The sequence below is a fragment of the Polistes canadensis genome, unplaced genomic scaffold, assembly GCF_001313835.1.
Source record: "Polistes canadensis isolate GaletaPanama2010 unplaced genomic scaffold, ASM131383v1 scaffold_361, whole genome shotgun sequence".
Lineage (NCBI taxonomy): Eukaryota > Metazoa > Arthropoda > Insecta > Hymenoptera > Vespidae > Polistes > Polistes canadensis.
This window is the reverse complement of record NW_014569908.1, coordinates 93,350-112,547: the sequence shown is the minus strand read 5'-3', so window position 1 is coordinate 112,547 and position 19,198 is coordinate 93,350. Positions and strand designations below refer to the sequence as shown.

The 19,198-nt window shown below is 32.0% G+C and overlaps 1 protein-coding gene across 2 annotated transcripts; it reads right to left on the bottom strand.

The window, feature by feature from the left end:
- Window positions 1–924: 924 nt before the first annotated feature.
- LOC106791971 (AF4/FMR2 family member 4) lies at window positions 925–17,354 on the bottom strand. Of its 2 annotated transcripts, none has more exons than XM_014758032.1 (12): window positions 17,337–17,354; window positions 6,506–6,563; window positions 5,990–6,042; window positions 5,329–5,863; window positions 4,361–5,094; window positions 3,245–4,250; window positions 2,957–3,099; window positions 2,447–2,641; window positions 2,220–2,297; window positions 1,988–2,084; window positions 1,570–1,858; window positions 925–1,463 (listed from the first exon to the last, which is right to left on the bottom strand). In XM_014758032.1, exons 4-12 carry the CDS (start codon window positions 5,818–5,820, stop codon window positions 1,354–1,356), a joined length of 3,144 nt encoding a protein of 1,047 aa, XP_014613518.1. In that variant the 5' UTR covers window positions 5,821–5,863; window positions 5,990–6,042; window positions 6,506–6,563; window positions 17,337–17,354; the 3' UTR covers window positions 925–1,353. The 2 variants fall into 2 exon arrangements, with proteins under 2 accessions (XP_014613518.1, XP_014613519.1); XM_014758033.1 differs by having other exon boundaries at window positions 5,329–5,845.
- Between the last annotated feature and the right edge of the window lie 1,844 nt (window positions 17,355–19,198).

Genomic DNA, 19,198 nt, shown 5'->3' with positions numbered 1-19,198 from the left:
GTATATAATTGTGTATTTTGTTTTTTTTATTTATTTACTTTTTCTTTTCCTTCTCATTTATTTATTTATTCATTTATTTAATATTATTTATAATTATTTATTTATTTATTTATTTAATTATTTATTTATTTATTTATTTATTTCGTCGCATGGGAATCGTCGATAATAAGACGAGACTCACGCTTCAGGTAACGTCGGATGTTGCGCACCGTGAAGCAAGAAAACACGGGCGCTCCTGTGGCACTTCTATTCATCTATTTAACTTCTTCATCTTCAACCAACCCCTTTATTACATTCCCTATTATCGAAACTTCCTCTCGATCACTGATCTTACGTTAACCTTTTTTTTAAACTTATTACCCTCGATTAATGAATTAATTAAATCACACAATAATTAATCATCCTCACATACAATCTCATATCTCATTTTCCTCATCATTTCTATTATGCGATAACTTACAAAAGCGGACACTTCGAAAAAATAGATATAAGTTATTGTTAAACCGTTTTCCTAGAGAGAGTTTTTATTGGGCTAAAGCACCCTTTCGTGATTTTCTTTTTTATTTTCTTATGTTTAAGAATAATCGACATACCTTTTATAAATATATATATATATATATTTATAAATATTGTATGTATGTGTATAGCGCGATTCGCAATAAATTGACTACTAAAATCGTGCTAAATTCATTTGTTATTTTTGTTGTTGTTGTTTTATTTTTATATCAAACTCGCGCATTGTCTTTTAGAACAATAATTTTTGTCAATGTTTCCTTAAACGCCATATTATTTCTTGCAATGTTAATAAATCATCAAAATCATCACCGCACGCGCACCATTTTTTCTATCGTCAATCACGGGCCGAGGATTTTTTGTTTCATCTCGTTTATAACTTTTCCTCACTTTGCGCGTTACTTTCATCCATTCTTCTTTTTCTTCTTCTTGTTCTGCTGGTATACATCTTCGCACCCCGTGACACACAATTATTCATTTTCCTTTTCTTCTTTTTGTTCTTCTTATTTTCTTTTCGATAATACTCCCTTATCCCCCGTGTATTTTCTTTTTTTTAAAAAACAACACAATCCATTTTGGATTCACTAGTTAGAGTTCTCCTCCCTCGTGCTAAAGAAAACAATTGTTCTTTTTGTTATTTTTGTGTGTGTATTTTAAATTCGTAATCGATGAGAATTGCGCTCTTCTGACGACGTTGTTGTGTGTCCAAGTGTCGTACAAATAAACGACGAATGGTCACGCAAGCAAGATTTACGTGAACATCGTTGGATAAGTTGCGATGTTTTGTGGTAGGGAGGTAATGTAATTGGGGGTGGGTGGTCGGGGGCTGTGCCATTGTGGTCAGAGAGCACGTAGCTTCTTTATTCCAGCTTTCACGTAACGCACCAGATCGCAAAGCGAGCTGTTCAATGTGAGGGGTCCCATCTTCTCGTCCAGCTCGATAAAAAAATCTAAATTAAAAAATAAAAGAAAAAAGATGATTGATAATTCATTTGATAATGAAAAATATTATATAATATTATATAAATGATATAGAAAAATATTTTTTCTACGTACCTTTATGTTTATCCGTTACCAAAGCGTTCGCTTGTTCCCAAAGATCGTGACAAGTTAGCAACAAACTAAAATAATAATTTTGTTTTATCATAGCGTTATGGACGTGGAGAGGAACGCTGACGCATGGTGGTGGCGGGGGCTGAGGTGGAGGTGCAGCAGCTGCTCTATTAGCTAATTCTCCACTACTGTAACCCGAACTTTGGCTACCAACTGAACCAGCGGGTGATGGTGTTGGAGACAAGGATGGTGTACCTTGACCTTCCGGTAGCATAGGTGTTGCTTGAGCGGGCTACAATTACACAAATTTTACATTAAATCTTACTTGTTTCTTTTATTTTATTTAAATTAAACAAAAAATGAATGTAACGAGTATTAACGACATCATTTATAATAAATTTGATTAAAAATGTTAACTTACTTTTTGATGATATTCATTAAGAATCTTCTGATACTCTTTAACATCAATTTTGAGCATTTGGAACATTTTCAAATATAAAAGTGACTGGCACCAAAGGCTGGAAAAAAAGAAAGAAAACAAGAATAAAGATAATAAAAATATTGTTGAGAATATGAAAAATATTGTGTGTATTACTACGTAATAATCATCGAAGGGGATGAATGTAAAAGAGTCTCGAGTGAATGGTACTCACCTCAGGACAGCCAACTTGTTATTTATACTGCTCTCCGGCGAGTTATTTTGTTGGCTCTTAAACTTTGATGAGATATATCTGGAATAAAGATAGAACTAAATCGTAGATATTGCTTTAATTAGCAAGTACTCCTATCTATCTATCTTTATCTCTCTCTCTCTTTCTCTCATTTGTTCTCCCTCTTCGTAAGGGAGGAGGAGTTTGTAGTTAATTAAAGATCTACTCACTTTATGAGGCTGAGGGTATCTCTGTACATCGTGAACGACGCTCGTTCCGTAAGAGGGTCAGACTCCATGGCGTTGCCAGTAAGTAAGAAATACAAAACGGCTTCCAAGTACAACATTCCCTGTGCTGTAAGTTCGCACTCTTCGTCGGCGCTGTGCTTCAACCGTTTTGCTTCTGTCAGGTACTGATTCTGGTCCCTATTATATTATAATATAAATATTGTAATATAAAACAGACACTTTTTTGTTGTCATTTCTATTCCTATTTCTTGTCATCTTAAAATTTAGAATCTTGTTTTGTATATTTTGGAATTAATACTTTATTTGCTAGATTATTATTTGCCCTAGTGTGTGGTTTTTTTTTTTTTTTTTTTTTTTTTTTTTTTTTTTTTCAGTTCGACGCCATACACATTATAAGGTATAGGTGCTAAAAAAAAAATAAGGATAAGAAAAAAAGTAGATAAAGAGTGTTATACATAATGATTAATTTAATTGAAGATGAATAATAATTACCTATCCTGATCTTCCGAAACTTCGTTAAGCGGGTCGATAAAATACGAATAATAGGTACGTTGTGGCGGGGGTGGGGGTGGTAATATATTCGCATCAGTCCTTTCTTCCCGCTCGTGATTGGTTGGTTGTAGGTTGTCGTTCACCTATAATAAATGTAATAATCTATATAAGGATTGAATGCAATCACATTTGTTTAAATTAACGAAATAAATATGATAATAACGAATATGCGAATGTGAATTAATATTTATTCCGAGGGAATAACAAAAAAATGGATGAATGAATTACCTTACTTAAAGAAGGCCTAGACGTGGTCGGTTCCGATTCAACGTGTTTCCTCCTTTTTTCTTTGTGCTCAGAACTGCCGGGTTTGGATTTTAAATCCGTGGAACATGTAGCAGCAGCACTTAAACTAGACCCTGAGCTACTACTCGTATTACGTTTTCTTTTAGATGTATTATTAGTGGCACTAGAGCTACCAGTACTGACATTATTACCAGCACTGCGAGTGCCACTACCAATTAAGTTTTTTGAACTCGATGATTGGGATGAGGAGGAGGATTTTTTCGTTAAGTTCGAACGACTCTTCTTGTCGCACTTATCAATAACACCGGTACTATCAACACCACGAATCCTACCAGCACCATCGGAAGAACGTTGCCGGGCAGGCGAGGCATCGATTATCTCCCCTTCCTCTGGAGTATGTGGTCTTGATGCTTGAGCGTGCACGCTAGAAGATTGTCTTGAAGATGGCCTAGATGATGGCCTAGAGGATGGCCTAGAAGATGGCCTAGAAGATGGCCTAGAAGGTGGCCTAGATGGTGGCCTAGAGGATGGCCTGGTATCCGGAAGTTCCGTATGTTGTCTCAGTTCCTGTCCTCTCGACGATAAATGTGGTATTCTATTAAGATCGATCTTGCACATTAAACTCGGCACGTCGTTCTTATAAATCAACGGTGGCAACATTGAATTGTTCGAAGATTGTGATGTTGGCCTTTTGTACGGACTTTCACTACCGTTCGGTGTATTGGCCGATGCCGTATACTCCTGAACATAAATACCGCACTTTCCCCCACCTTTACCACCTTTCGCACCACCCTTTCCACCCTTACCACCACCTTTCGCACCACCTTTAGATATAGAAAACAATTTTCTCAAAGTGTCACTCTTCTTTTTATCCTGAACGTTACCAGCATCGTCCTCTTGCAATTTAGAAGTCGGACTATTATCGCTATCAGAATTTTCCATGGAACGCGTTCTCGTTGGTGGTATTATTCTTGGTCTAGGTTGAACTCTATAAAAATTAAATATCGTTTTTAGATAAAAAAAAAAAAAAAAGAAATTGTTATTTTTTCTCAATTGTTAAAAAATCTTATTTATTACATATAAATGATTAATTCTTACCTAGCAACTTGTATGCGATTTCTTATAGCGATGTCAGACTCGCTGTCCGAATCAGAACCAGCATTGATGTTGGTAACTCTTGATCTGGGCCTTCTCGGTTTACCCTTAATTGGATTTTTCTTCTTGTCCAGTTTTTTAGGAGAGTCTGCTAATTTGGTACGTTGTTTCATGGCAGTTCTCCTCCAACGTGCTGATTCGCTCTCGGACGCGCTGTTCTTTTCATTTGGAGGACTCTCGTCTTCACTCGATGATATGCTAAGCCTTGATTTTCGTTTCTCAGCAATAACTGTGATCACAGGTGTGATCGGAGTTGGTGCTGTCCTATCACTGTCCGAATCACTCGAAGCATCCCGCGATATTTCATCACTGTCATCGTCACTAGTCTCAACGATTGCCTTAGAAATGGATCTCTTCTTTTTTGGATTCGATCTTATTCTATTACACGACTTGTTGGTACTTTTATTAAAATCGGGTGTCCTGTGATCACCCTTTGGACTTTTGGTAGATTTCCTAGGTCGACCACGTTTCTTCGTATCCGTCATTTTAGGTTTATCTACCTCATAACGATTTTCTTCAACAGTTTGATTTTTATCCGATTGATGACTACTATCACTAAGCATATTCATCATAGTTGAATTGTGCGTTTGCTTCAATCCATCGTCCAATTGCCAATCTTGAGTTTTTTCTTGAGCCTCGGACGTTTGAAGCGTCGTCTGTTCCAACCTCGTTCCACCCTAAATGAAATAGATCGAAAAAAGTGTTAAAAACAAATTGATATCTTTTATTTATTCGATTTATATATAGAGATTATATATATTCTAAAAAAATAAAAACTCGTGGAGACTGTTCATTACGTTGGAAGATAGTTTACAACCATTCGTGTAAAATTCTTAATAAATCGTAATCGAAGGATCACGCTACTTGAAAATAATTAACGATTGATAAAACAAAAAACAATGGTGAATTACCTGAGCCGTTTTCGTTTCATCCTTTTCATTGTTTGGTACGGTAATTTTGTAAAAATTACTAAGATTCCATCTCTTTTTAGTTTCCTGTAATACCTCGGGAGGTTCAGGTTGATTCAATTCAATGGGTTTCGGAGAGATGGGTGGTGGTGGTGGTGTTGATGGACCTTTGCCATTTGAAGGTTGATTCACTTCTTCGTCAGAATCATCGCTAGATTCACTACCAGAATCAGACCCTGAATCCGAACTCGAGCTAGCACTTGGTGAACTTTGGGGTGCTTGACCGGGTGGACTGGGTGGTCTGTGATTTAGATTGGGTGAATCTTTCGTAGATGGTATTGGACTTATCGGTGGTGGCGTGGCCAATTTTTCCGGTGATTTTTTCCTCATCGGTGATACAGGTCGAGGCAAATTCAAAGGCCTCGTAGGTGATAATGGGCCTACAGGTGACATCGGTATTGGGGACAATTCCGTTGGTGTAGGTCCAGGTACCATACTTGGCAACGATGGTGTCGTCAAACTGCAAGACGAATGATATCTATAAATCACAATGTGTGTGTTCAACTTCGTTCATTTAATATTTAAATAAAAAATATTCATTATTTTAAATATTGTATATTATATAAAAAAAAAATATGTGAAATACCATAGATTATATACTAACCTTAAAGGTAGATGTGGACTCCTATTTCCTCTATTAGGTTTTGCCGGGGTTTCCTATAATAATAAATCAATCGAATGTTATCACTCGAACGATTCACAAATAAATAAGTCGCGATTCGATTTACATTTAGAGTCGAAATATGATGAACGTAACTTACTCTATCATCGATTGAAAGCAGGTGGTACCAACCTGCGGAAGTATTCTTGGGGGGAAGCAACAAAATGGAAGAAGTGAATCGCGATAAAGAAACATTGTCGAAAGAAAGGAGAAAGGAAACTTTTTATTCTAGTGTGCTTGTGGTTTTTTTACTCTTTCACAAACGCGTTCAAGTCACTGTTACTACTACTACTACTATTACTACTACTATTACTATTACTACTAACTGTTACTTCTTGTCTATCGATTGATTTACATACGCGCTAGCGTTTTCCCTTATTCTTTTTACTTTCTCGTTTAATCGTTTAATGGGCAAATTATGATAATGAAACGATAACTATCGATGATTATTTTACTCACTTTAGGTGTCGTTTCATCTTCACTTTCTTCCGATAATCTTAAATCTTGTTCTAGATCCCTGTAATCATAACAAAAACAAATACAAATAAATATTGTATAAATGAAATTCGTGTTCATGGTTTCGCGTAACAAATTCTCTTAAAATAATAATATATATATATATTATTATGAGATTACGCATTTACCTTTCATTTAATAAAATAAATCAAACAATTATTATTACATGTGTGTATTTGATGAAAATCCTGAAAATCACAGCTAGTTAGTTAGCTGGAGATAGGTGAAAAGGGATGACGTTGTTGTATAGTAGTAGTAAAGATCAAATACCGTAGGAACATACAACTATGGGGGAAACAGAATGAAAGACCTCGAGCTAGTCGATCGTTCATTGTTACCTTAAGTACCTGTTTTACGCATTCTCTTCAACTACTTTGTCTCTCCTCGTATAGTACCATCGATATTTTCTCTCTCTCTCTCTCTCTTATTCTCTTTATCTCTATTATCACCCTATACACGTTAGTCTTTCGATAAAACAACTCTCTAAAAAGTGAGAAATCTCGAGAGTTGGCACTTTCAAAGAATAAACGACTACGAGAACACATTCCTACTGCACTTTTCCCAAACGGGATCAACGATACACGCGAGGACAAAAATAAACGTCGTGGAACCGGGTGGAACTTAGAACAGAAAAGAAGAGTTCAAAGTTTTCGGTAAAAGATAAAAATAAAAATTAAAAAAAAAATACAATTAGGATGGTTCCTTTTGACCCTTGATCGTGTTAACAAAAAAAAATGTATCGTATCACGCGAATGTACGAAGTATGCTGAATTAGTAAATGCGTGTGTGAAAGAAAAACAGAAATAAAGAAATAGAAAGAGAGAGAGAGAGAGAGAGAAAGAGAGAGAGAGAGAGATGTAGAAAGTTAGAGGAGGAATATAGAAAGATAGAAGAGGAAGGGAAAATGTATATGTGTGAGAGAAAGAAAGAGACGAAATATATACGTAGAACACCGAACACGGAGATAAACCGTGTGAGGGCAACGACCCTAAACGTTCTGTCCTGCGTCCTCGAGTGGATGTGACCGAGCGTGTGCGAGTCCTGCCTAGCTTCGCCCTTCTAACAGATCCTCCTCCTCCTCCTCCTCTCCTCCTCTCCACCTCTCTTCTCATATACTAACCCAACGTTTCAATATTCTTTGTTCGACCAAACGATGATGATAAAAAAAAATAAGATCCGAAATTTCTTCTTCTTTTTTTTTTTTTTTTCCTTTTTCAATAGTTTTTTTGATCAATCCTAACGTGTTTTAACAGAACAAATTTGTAACGTTACTATAAAAATCAAGCAATTGTATTCAGCACGCAACAATGCATACATTGTATGCGTGTGTTTTTAGAGTGTAAAGGATCATAGTAACTTGGTCAGACAATCTAATTGTAGATCATACGTACTGAAGCAAATGGGGAATCGACTAGAAAGCTATGGGAGCTTTCCGAGTGGCTACGCCGATTGCTGTGAATCCGCTAAATCGATCCTCTCGAGTCACAGGACGGAGTTTAACGATCGCGCTTCTACGGAACGTTAGAAATACTTCCCCGAGAGTAGTATCCGTGGGAACATTTTAGATGCCGGATACGAGAACGCGTTTCTTTCTTTTGTCTCTCTTTCTCTCGTTGTCAGAATTATTTTTACTTTTTTTTTATCCTTTGTATCAAAATATATATATACAGGTTTACATGTGAGATTTTTGTCTTTTCTATATAATTTTATATTGTTAGTTCCTAAAAATGTTCCTGTTGATTAATCAATTTGCATATTTCATTGAATTATAGGGACTTTCTGTTAAGCTCCTCCTTTTTATTTTTTCTCTCTCTCTCCCACACAGGATAATTTTTCTAAGACAATCTGATACATATCAGATTAAGAAAATAGAAAAAATCTAGAATTTATTTTAAACGTATAGAAAAATAATTTTCGTGATTAGTGCTAGAAAAAAAAAAAAGTTGAAATAAATTAAAATTAAAAAATAACAAAATGATAACAGTTGATTCCTCCATGCTAGTTATCGAAATGAAAAAAAAATACTTGCTAAGAATAGTAAAAGACTTTGGTTGTATCATGCAAGACTTACTCTTGGTAATTTTCAGAAAAACGGTACTCACTCTCTCTCTCTCTCTCTCTCTCTCTCTAATCTCAAAGTCGAATCTGTTTCCCTCTGTCACCGCAAAGAAGATATAACTCACTTCGTCATCCTGAAGGAAGGAAGAGAACCTGTTTGCCAGTTCATTCTCTCTCTTTCTCTCTTTCTCTCTCTCTCTGTCTCTCATTCTTTTTCTTTATCTATCTCGACTTTCCACCTTGCCCTCGCGTGATCCTCCACTTTACCTCACAACGGAACCCTTAGAGGAGGTCTTCGAGCTGGTAACGCATTACAAGCTCGTAGGAAAGCATTAAATAAACAAGCCCCATGAAAATGTACATGCAACTCTTCTCTCTTTCTCTCTCTCTCTCTCACTCATTCCCATTCTTTCTTTCTTCTCATATTTTCTTCCTTTTCTCTCTTCCTTTTCGCCGTGGAAAACGATGCGAGCATAATTCTTATTGTAGCAAGAACGTAGTTGCATTTCTACTAAGTTAGTAAACGAAAGGTGTCACGCACTCACTCACTCACTCACTCACTCACTTATGCACGCATATGCATACTACCTAAAAACAAAAACATTTTGAAATATTATACGGTTTTTTTTTTTTTTTTTAATATTTTTTATATAGTTAACTATGCAATTTAATCCGTGACACGAGTTAAATGATTTTTTTTCGTAGTTTGTCCTCTCCGGGGGTGTGTATCAAAATCCATGTGGAATCAATCGAATTTTTGTGAACTGAAAAAAAGGATATAGTAAACCTTCGCAGAACGGTGATGGGAGGGTGAGTGGGTGGGTGGTGGGAGGGGGAGATTTAAAAATTGGTAGTATGGATTTTAACGAGAAAGTACGAAGAGTGGAAAAGAGATAAAGAGAGACAGAAAGAAAGAAAAAGAAAGAAAAGAAAAAGAATAAAAAAAAAAAGAAAAAAAAAAGAACAAACTTCTATATCAGCACCGTAATAGAGAGAGAGAGAGTTCCCATCGTCGAATCCATTTCCGTTCGAAACTCCATTTCATCGGAGCACGTTCGAAGCCCTTCTGCTTCGACGCGACCCTTGGTCCTTTAGCTTTTTCAGCCCATAAAAAGAAGACGCGCTATTTCCCTAGAGAAAACTAGAAAGAGAGATAGATAGAGAGAGAGAGAGAGAGAGAGAGAGAGAGAGAGAGAGAGAGAGAGAGAAAGAGGAAGTAAAAAGATCATGAATTCCTTATAAAGTTGTGAAACTATGAACAAATTGTCATAAATTTATCAACGTTGGTTGTTTTAATGAAACTCTAACGAATCAACGAGCGAGTTAATAAGCAATCGAAACAAAAAATAATTGCAATGGTTTATTTATTATTTGTAATATTTGGTCTAGAGATAAATTGTTAATTGTTAATTAATAATATTAATTATTATTATTCTGTAGAATACGGTACTTGAAGAAAACGTGTTGCGAAGAACACCATGGGATATACTTTTCTTCGAATTACACGCGATTTTCGCGAGTAATTCTTTTGAAAAAGATTTAAATATATATATATATATATATATATATTTTAATTATACATATTATGTAAAACATAATTTTCAGGATATGTATAATTTGTGTGTGTATGTGTGTTTGATAAAATTTTAGAATTATAATCAAAGCACCAAAATTGTTTAGGATTATATGCGAATTATTATTTAAATTGGCAAGTTTTGAAAAATCACGACTATATTTTCTTTGGATTCAAGTTCATTTTAATTGAAATAAAAAAATACAAATTATATGCACAAATATTATTTACAAATGTGATTTTATATATGCGAATTATAATTTTTATTGGACAAATTGAAAAATCACGAATATAATTTCTCTCGAATCAATTTCATCTTAATTGAAATAAAAAAATACAAATTATATACAAAAATATTATTTACAATTGTGATTAAATTGCGATTTATTATTTTTATTCGCAAAATTTGAAAAATCATGATTATAATTTCTCTCGAATCAATTCCATCTTAATTAAAATAAAAAATACAAATTATATACACAAATATTATTTACAATTGTGATTATATGCGATTTATAATTTTTATCGAAAAATTTGAAAAATCATGATTTTAATTTCTCTCGAATAAATAAAAAATAAATACTAATTATATACACAAATATTATTTACAATTGTGATTATATGCGATTTATAATTTTTATCGAAAAATTTGAAAAATCATGATTTTAATTTCTCTCGAGTAATTTCATCTTAATTGAAATAATAAATACTAATTATTTACACAAATACTATTTACAATTGTGATTAAATTGCGAATTATAATTTATATCGCAAAATTTGAAAAATCATGATTATAATTTCTTTCGAATCAATTTCATCTTAATTGAAATAATAAATACTATAATTATATACACAAATATATTATTTACAATTGTTATATCATTTTGATCATGAAAATTTAAGATGAAAAACGTCATTTAAAAATAAATTAAAAAAAAATTGATTTGAATTATAATATAATACAAGATTTTCTTAAAAGTTTTTTTACTAATAAGAATATAAACAATAAAAAATGTCACTGATCATGTATATTTGTACACTCGAAATGGATTTTCGTATTTTTGTATCCTAGAGTAGTGTAGAACAACACGGAACCAATTAATGTTCTTCAAGGATTACCTGTAATATAAAAAAAAGGGCATGTTGAAGATTTATATATTTTATCGGCAAACTTAGAAATCCGGTATCTATAGAATGTTTAGGCATTATATACAATGCTTAAAAGTGTTCGATAGAATACCGATTTTTCATACATTTTGCCGTATAATATATATATTAATATATATATATAGATATTTGTATAACTATACATATATATATTTTTTTAATCTTCTTAAAAATCGATGAAATTTTGACAAAAACTTTTATAACGAAATCTAACTCGGGAAACTAATAAAATAATATATCTGTAACTAGTAAAAAGAGTAAAAGTTTTTTTCTTGTACTTTTTACTTTTGGTGTCCTATACTAACTAAAACAATGAAAACTTCTTGGCTTTCATTCTTTTAGTCATTAAAGAAAGATAGAGGGATGAAAGTTAAAAGGGTTTTTGATAGTAGAATCAGGAGTAAGTAAGTTGTAGAAGAGAGAAAGAGAAATTAAGAAGAAAGTCGATGAATTCTACTAAACAGTTTACCGTCTTTTTGTTTGGTGAATAACTTGAAAACTTAAGTAGTTTTTTATCCCAACTTTTATAAGATTTTTATTTATTATCAAATTTGTGTATTTCTTTACACGAACGCACACTATCGTGTATCAACGTGACTACTCGCAAAAGTTTATATATATGTGTATGTGTGTATTTAAATAAAAATATTGAGAATCGGTGTGAGGAAACATCGCAGTAATAATTTCACTTTTGGTACAGTACCGACTGAAATAGAAGGATGAGGAAACAGGGGGTGGGTTGGGGCTGGGTGGTTGAACAATTTTGCAGTCATACCAGTCGCATAGAAAGGGTGAAAACAAACGGCTGGAAACGAACTATCGTTGGTCAACTAAATTCCACGAAGCAGATAAACCGTATGGAATTTTTATGAATTCATATAAACAACGAGTAACACGATAATCGACGATTATACTTTTAATATTTGAGACAAGAACACTATTTCAAAGGTTTCAAAAATACAATGAAATAATTTCAATAGTTATCTCGCGTAATTTTTCATTTTTCTTTTTTTTTTGTTTCGTAGAAAAGTAAACACGTTTGATTTTTCCAATTGAATATGTCAAAATTTTGATTGGCCCGTATAAAAAACAAACTTCAACATAATTTAATTTACTGCGAAGACAATTACGAGCAAATTTCACGAAGCAGATAACCGTATGGAATTTTTATGAATTCATATAAACAACRAGTAACACGATAATCGACGATTATACTTTTAATATTTGAAACAAGAACACTATTTCAAAGGTTTCAAAAATACAATGAAATAATTTCAATAATTATTTTCGTTTATCTTTTTATTATTCGTAGAAAAGTAAACACGTTTGATTTTTCCAATTGAATATGCCGAAATTTTGATTGGCCCGTATAAAAAAAAAACGTGCAGATAATTTAATTTACTGCGAAGACAATTATGACCAACGTGTAAAAATAAATCGTTTCAAATCCTCATTCTTCTTAGTATCGATACTGTATTTATCTATCTGTGTGTGTGTATGTATGTGTGTTTGTTCCCGCCACGCAATGATGTTAAAAAAGACGAGTCTGGAGCAATCGTGAACTGGCAATATCCGTAACGAAAACGATTCGTATCGTACACTATCTCGCTATTCATAGATATGTACATACGTGGGGCAAATCGTTTACGATCGTTTATTGCTTTTGCAGGCAATGCTTTTCCACCAACCTATATATATATATATGTAGTTGAATCGAAAAATAGATAGAGAAGAGAAGAGAAGAGAGAGAGAGAGAGTGAAAGAATAAAAGTGATAAAGAAGATACTATAGCTATTTGTATACTATATTGTATTGGATACAGTAATTAAAATTATCCAGAACGGAGATCGAAATTATTTTCACTTTGATAAACGATATACCTAGGATATATAAATAAATAGAAAAACAAACAAAAAAAATATCAAATAAACTGAGAAATACAATTTAAACAAAAAAAAAAGAAAACAATCAGAAAGTGTTGAAGTGAATACAAACCACTGTATGGGCATGTAGAAATATGTGTATGTGTATGGGGGGCCTGTCCTCTCGCATACACGTGCACCAGAGCATATATCTATTGGTTTAAACGAGAAATGCAGAATGAAATCTCGGATGAGAGCGCGTAACGAGACTCCACTAATCACCGGCACCGTCAATGTAGGTCAGTTGTGTTAAATTCAAGTGAAAAACGGGTTAAGAGGTAGTAAACGGTATTACAACACACGGAAAAAGAAATGGTCTACGATAGGTGGTTAGTTAAACGACTTGATTAACATCCTCCCCACTCCCCCCCTTCCCTAACCTACCCTACCCCCTCCTATACAGATACAAATGCATATCTGTTTTAAATAGAATGACACGTGAAAATGCATAATTGATTATTGGAAAGCTTTTAATTATAGGGAAATATTATTGAAATGTTTTAACACACAATTAATTATATATTAATATATGTTGCATATGGTGAAAATGTCGGAACGAACGTGTGTGATTGTATGTATGTATGTATATGTGTGTGAGAGAGAGAGAGAGTTGATGATAACATATTTGTTAGAATAATTTGTGTATAAATGCGTGAATTAGTTTTGCGAAAGATCATGTCACATAATTGATAGTTGTTAGATTAAAGTTGATGATAACATTTAGAAAAGTACGGTAAACGTTAAGCAGTATATTATGATAGTTGTTAGAAAGTATAGTTATTTAGACGGACAGAGAGTTGAATTTAGATGGATGTTGGATGAATATATGAATATAGGATAGATGGATGAATGATAAAAGAAATGAAAAAAGAAGGAGTGATTATTGTTAATCATAGATGAAAGATTTTTGTAATAGTATAGGGTTAGTATCTACAATCTTGTTGATTTTTAATATTCTTTGTAGGTTGTGTTGTCTAATTATTATTTTTTAAATTTCATCAGAAGAAAAAAAAAATATATATATATATATATGAAATTATAAATCTTATTCTTAAATAACATACGTTCATAAATAATTTATCTCACGTTTAATTTAATGTGTTAATGAATAATAAAAAATAAATTGATAATATAATATGCCAGCAGTTTCTATATGAAAATTTTTCATAAATATTATTAATTACTTTCAAATTATATCATGTAAAAAAGAAAAAAAATAAGGAAATGGATAATTATCGTTACGATTATCTTAGATTTGAATTTGTATCACGTACGTGTTCAAATTATACAATCGGTTACCGAAATCTTGTGTTATTTAATTTCATTTTCGTACCTTTAATGTAAATTAATTAACATTAATTATACCCGTCGATATTATTCTTTGCACATATGATATTATGTTACATAGCAATATATTTTGGAATGAATTTAATCGAGTATTCGTAATTATGCGAAAAAGGTAGAAAAAAACATTCTTTGATTCGTGTATATCAATGTTGAAGAATTAACAAATTGATATTATATAATATAATTCGAGTTAATTTTACACGAAGGGAATTGTCACGGTCGTCCTATTTTATATTTCATTTTTTTTTTTTCTCCAATATCACGAGAAAGGAATTGAACAAAAAAAAAACAAAAAAATTCAATCATATAATAAAATGATTATATGCTAATTTATTAACTCGTTTACAGATAAATGATAAAATAACGTCCGATAATATAATAAAGTATTTTCGATTAATATATTTAATCTCAATCGTTTATTATTATTATTATTATTTTATAATACCATGACGGATATCAAGAGAAAAAAAAAATAAAGATAAAAAAAATATTGTGCAATAATTAATCGTATTCAACGTAATATCGTTTTCGCATACAAAGTGTTTCGTTCAACGTTAGAAATTACCGAAGATAACGCGTTCTCTGGATAAATAACCATAGAAAAAAAAAAAAAAAAANAAAAAAAAAAAAAAAAAAATGGAGAAATAAAAAGAGAATGAAAAAAAAATAAGAAATAAAAAGAAATATGTAGACAGATTCTCATCGTTTTATCGCGACTTGTTGCTAACAAATCGACGAAACCGAAACGCCTTATCGTTCCAGTTTCAAGCACCAACTTTTCTAACTAAGTATAAACGTGTGTATATGTGTAACATATGTGGGTGTAACGTTATCGAACAAGGTCGCGTGTTACTTACTCGATAATAATTAACAAGTTCATTTATTTTTCTTTTTCTTTTTCTTTTTATCTATTTTATACGTTACACATTAAACTAATTTTATTTCTGTTTCTTTCTTTCTGTTTCTGAAATATATTTTATTCGTATGTACTGCAAAGAACTTATTTTTGATTTTATAATATAAACGTTATGATGATAAATTTTATATTCTTTACGTATTTTTCGCGAAATAATATCTGACAATTTAGAAATTGAATTGAATAAATCATACGAACAGTAGAAACAGTTTATTTCGTATTTTGATAGAATCAAAAAATAAAAAATTGATTGAATTATTTCATTTGTAGATGAGTTCATACAATGACTGTTAATTTTCGTCGATATAAACGGGTATGACCCAGTTTTCGGTTCGAGGGCGTGTATAGTGATTATTAAAGGCAGTTAGAAAGAGAGAGAAGAGGGGTCGAAACCGAAAACTCTGTTAAACGTTATCCATAAGTAAAGAGAAAGAAAGAAAGAGAGAGAGAGAAGTGATGAAAAGAGGAACGATATTATTATGCGTTGCTTTGCGTATACAAAACGAAGAAATACGAACACCCACAGTCTCTCGTTTATGAAATATGATTCGAATTAGTTGCACGTTACAGACGAATGTTTAATAAACGATATTCGACGATTGAAATTGTTACGCGAGTGGATAGATTAAAATTCTATGAACTTTGTAAATGTATAGGAACGGAAAATAAAAAAACAAAATGAAATAAACCGATCAGGATATTTAAACGATAGATTGTTAACAAAGTAGAAAAAGAAAATGATATTAATTAAATCGTTAAATCGTTATTCATAAATTCGTAAGAATTATTTACAAAATTGATACAATATATCGATCACTATTTTAATTAGAAAATTATTTAAACAAACGTGAGAGAAAAGTATTTAGTAAATGGATCGTTGAGATATAATACACGCGTGTGTTAATTACAAAATTTGATCGTATGGAAATCTATTAAATGAAAATAATAATAATAAAATAGAAAAATTTTAGATCGTTTGATTTTCTAAAATAGTCCGCCGTGAATTGACGAAAAATGATGATGAGAATTAGAAAATAATATTGACCCTCGCGAATATAATTCACTAAATGACACACAACACACAACGTTTTAGATAGGCACAACAAGCACAGGCACACATTGATGTTAATCGGTTTTCGTTCGAACTGCGAATGAAATATGACAGGATATCCCGTCGGGTGGTCGTAAATTCGTCGTTAAATGAGAAAAGATGAAAACGAAATAGAAAGAGACACACAGATATATATATATGTATATATATATATATAATTTTCTTTAAATTGTTTCGTTTAACACGATTTAACCAGAAATATTTCTTACGAACAAACCGTTTTCGTTAAAAACATGAACGCAATTGTAAACGAACGATTAGATAAGAAAAACTAAAAGAAAAAATATATTACATATAATTAGTTTTGCGTGCACTTAAATAATGCTACGAAAATTTTTCGAAAAAAGTCGCGAAGCGTGTGTCATTGAAAATATTTTTTATAATTTTTATTTTTTTTTCGTTTAAAGAGACAATCGAGACAGCTGAAATACAGTCTAAGAGCACGACTTGTTTTTTTATTTTTTTTTTATTTATTTGTTTGTTAGGTTTATTGCACAAATATTTATGAACGTATGTTAACGATAGAATGAAGTGCAAATATTAATGATAATTAAATTAATGGAAAATAAAATGCATAATGATTTTTGAATAATAATAAATAATGTAAGTGAAAAACATGTAACACCATTCAAAAATCGCTATTTTAAATATTATAATATAAAATTGGATTATTTGCTTACGCGGCAAAGTTGTTGTTGTTGTTGTTATTGTTGTTGTTGTTGTTGTTGTTATTGTTTGTTTGTCTGTTTTCTCTTCCTGAAACAATGATAAGAAAAAATCACAATTAATGATACGTGTGAATAGTTAATGTCCAATGATATTGCACACAAAAATAAGAAGGAAATAATTAACATCATTCTCCATAGAACAAATAAATGTAAGCTTGTTTTATTGTTTCCATCGTAAATCTATTATTTAATCGATATACGTAATACGACGTGTGTTATATAAATATTTTAATAATCGTAATATCAAAATTAATGCAAAATAAATCTAATAGAACAACGTATATTTCTATCAGTGTTCTACAAACAATGATACAATAAACGTTGTTTAAAATGTACGAATTTCACATTGACCCAATTTGTCTTCAACCCCATTTCTCGAACGTAATTTTCTATCCTGACGAAATTAGAAAATAAAATATGACGAAACAAAAAGTACAAAAAAATGGTAGAATTCTTTTGGAACAAAAACCTTCCTGCGGATAATTTTTCTGTCGTTGTATATATGAACGATAGAACGGAAGTGTGTAATGGCAGAGAAACGAAGGTACGAGGAGGAAGAAAAAAAAAAAAAAAAGGAAAATATGTGTGGTGGATGGTTGGTATTGGCTGCTGCAACGATAAACTTCACGTGTGTGTTGTATACATTTTGAAAGAGAGAAATAAAGAAAGAAAGAAAGAAAGAGAAGTAAAAACGAAGGGTGTACCGGAACAGCCGTCGAATGGGATTACAGAAGGGTACCCCCCACTATTTTTTCCCCATTACTACTACTACTACCTATTCTACTAGGAAGGAAAACTTTTCCCGCCACTTCCATCAATCTAATCGATTGAAACACCAAGAAAAAATATCAAACGTATGATATTTTGTATGAAATATCTGATCGTAGATGATAGAAACAAAAATTAAATAAATAAATAAATAAATACGAATACAATTATTATTGTTCATCGTAAGATTAATTGAAAATATAACTCGTTGTATAAGATATGTAATCTGAAATTAAAATTAATTCGGAATAATTAGACGCGAAGAAAAAAAAGGAGAAAAGAAAGAGAAAGAGATAATCGGAAGTATTTAAAAGTCGACTTTAATCTCAAACTAAATAGGCTTGTCCGTTTACTTCAGAAAAAAGGTCTAATGGAAGAGATAAAGGAACAGAATGATCACTTCTCGTGGTGGTGGTTGTATGGGGATAAATGCTTTCATAGGAATGTCTGCCAATGGTGGTGTGTTGCTTCTGGTGTTTCTCTACTCATTGCTGCTGTTGCTGCTGTTTCTGCTGCTACTCAGAAGAAGACGTAAAAACGTCGATGAAGCATCGTAACGTCGCATTGATAGAGTTTACGATTCTCGAGATCGTATCATCATCGGTGACCTATTTATGCGAATACCGCGGTTGCATTGTTCGATAGTCTCTACGTCATCCAACCGATGACTGCTTTTGATGCCCCATCGTCTTTGAAACCGTTCAATTTACGAAACATAGTATTGATACATGTATATATATATATATATATATATATATATATACATATTCAACTGATATCTCGAATACTCGGAATTACGATTTGCAGTTTATCGATCGTTTAAAGAGAGAGAGAGAGAGAGAGAGGAAAAAAAGAAATGATTATTGGTAAAAGAATATAATACCTTTGTCCTTTGTCCACTATAATAATAATAATAATAATAATAATAATAATTATTTTTAAAATGATAGGAGTAAAGTTATAACGAGACGACGATGAAGCGTCGATAAATGTTAGTTATTATTATTATTATTATTATCCTGCGTATACACTATGATTATCCTATG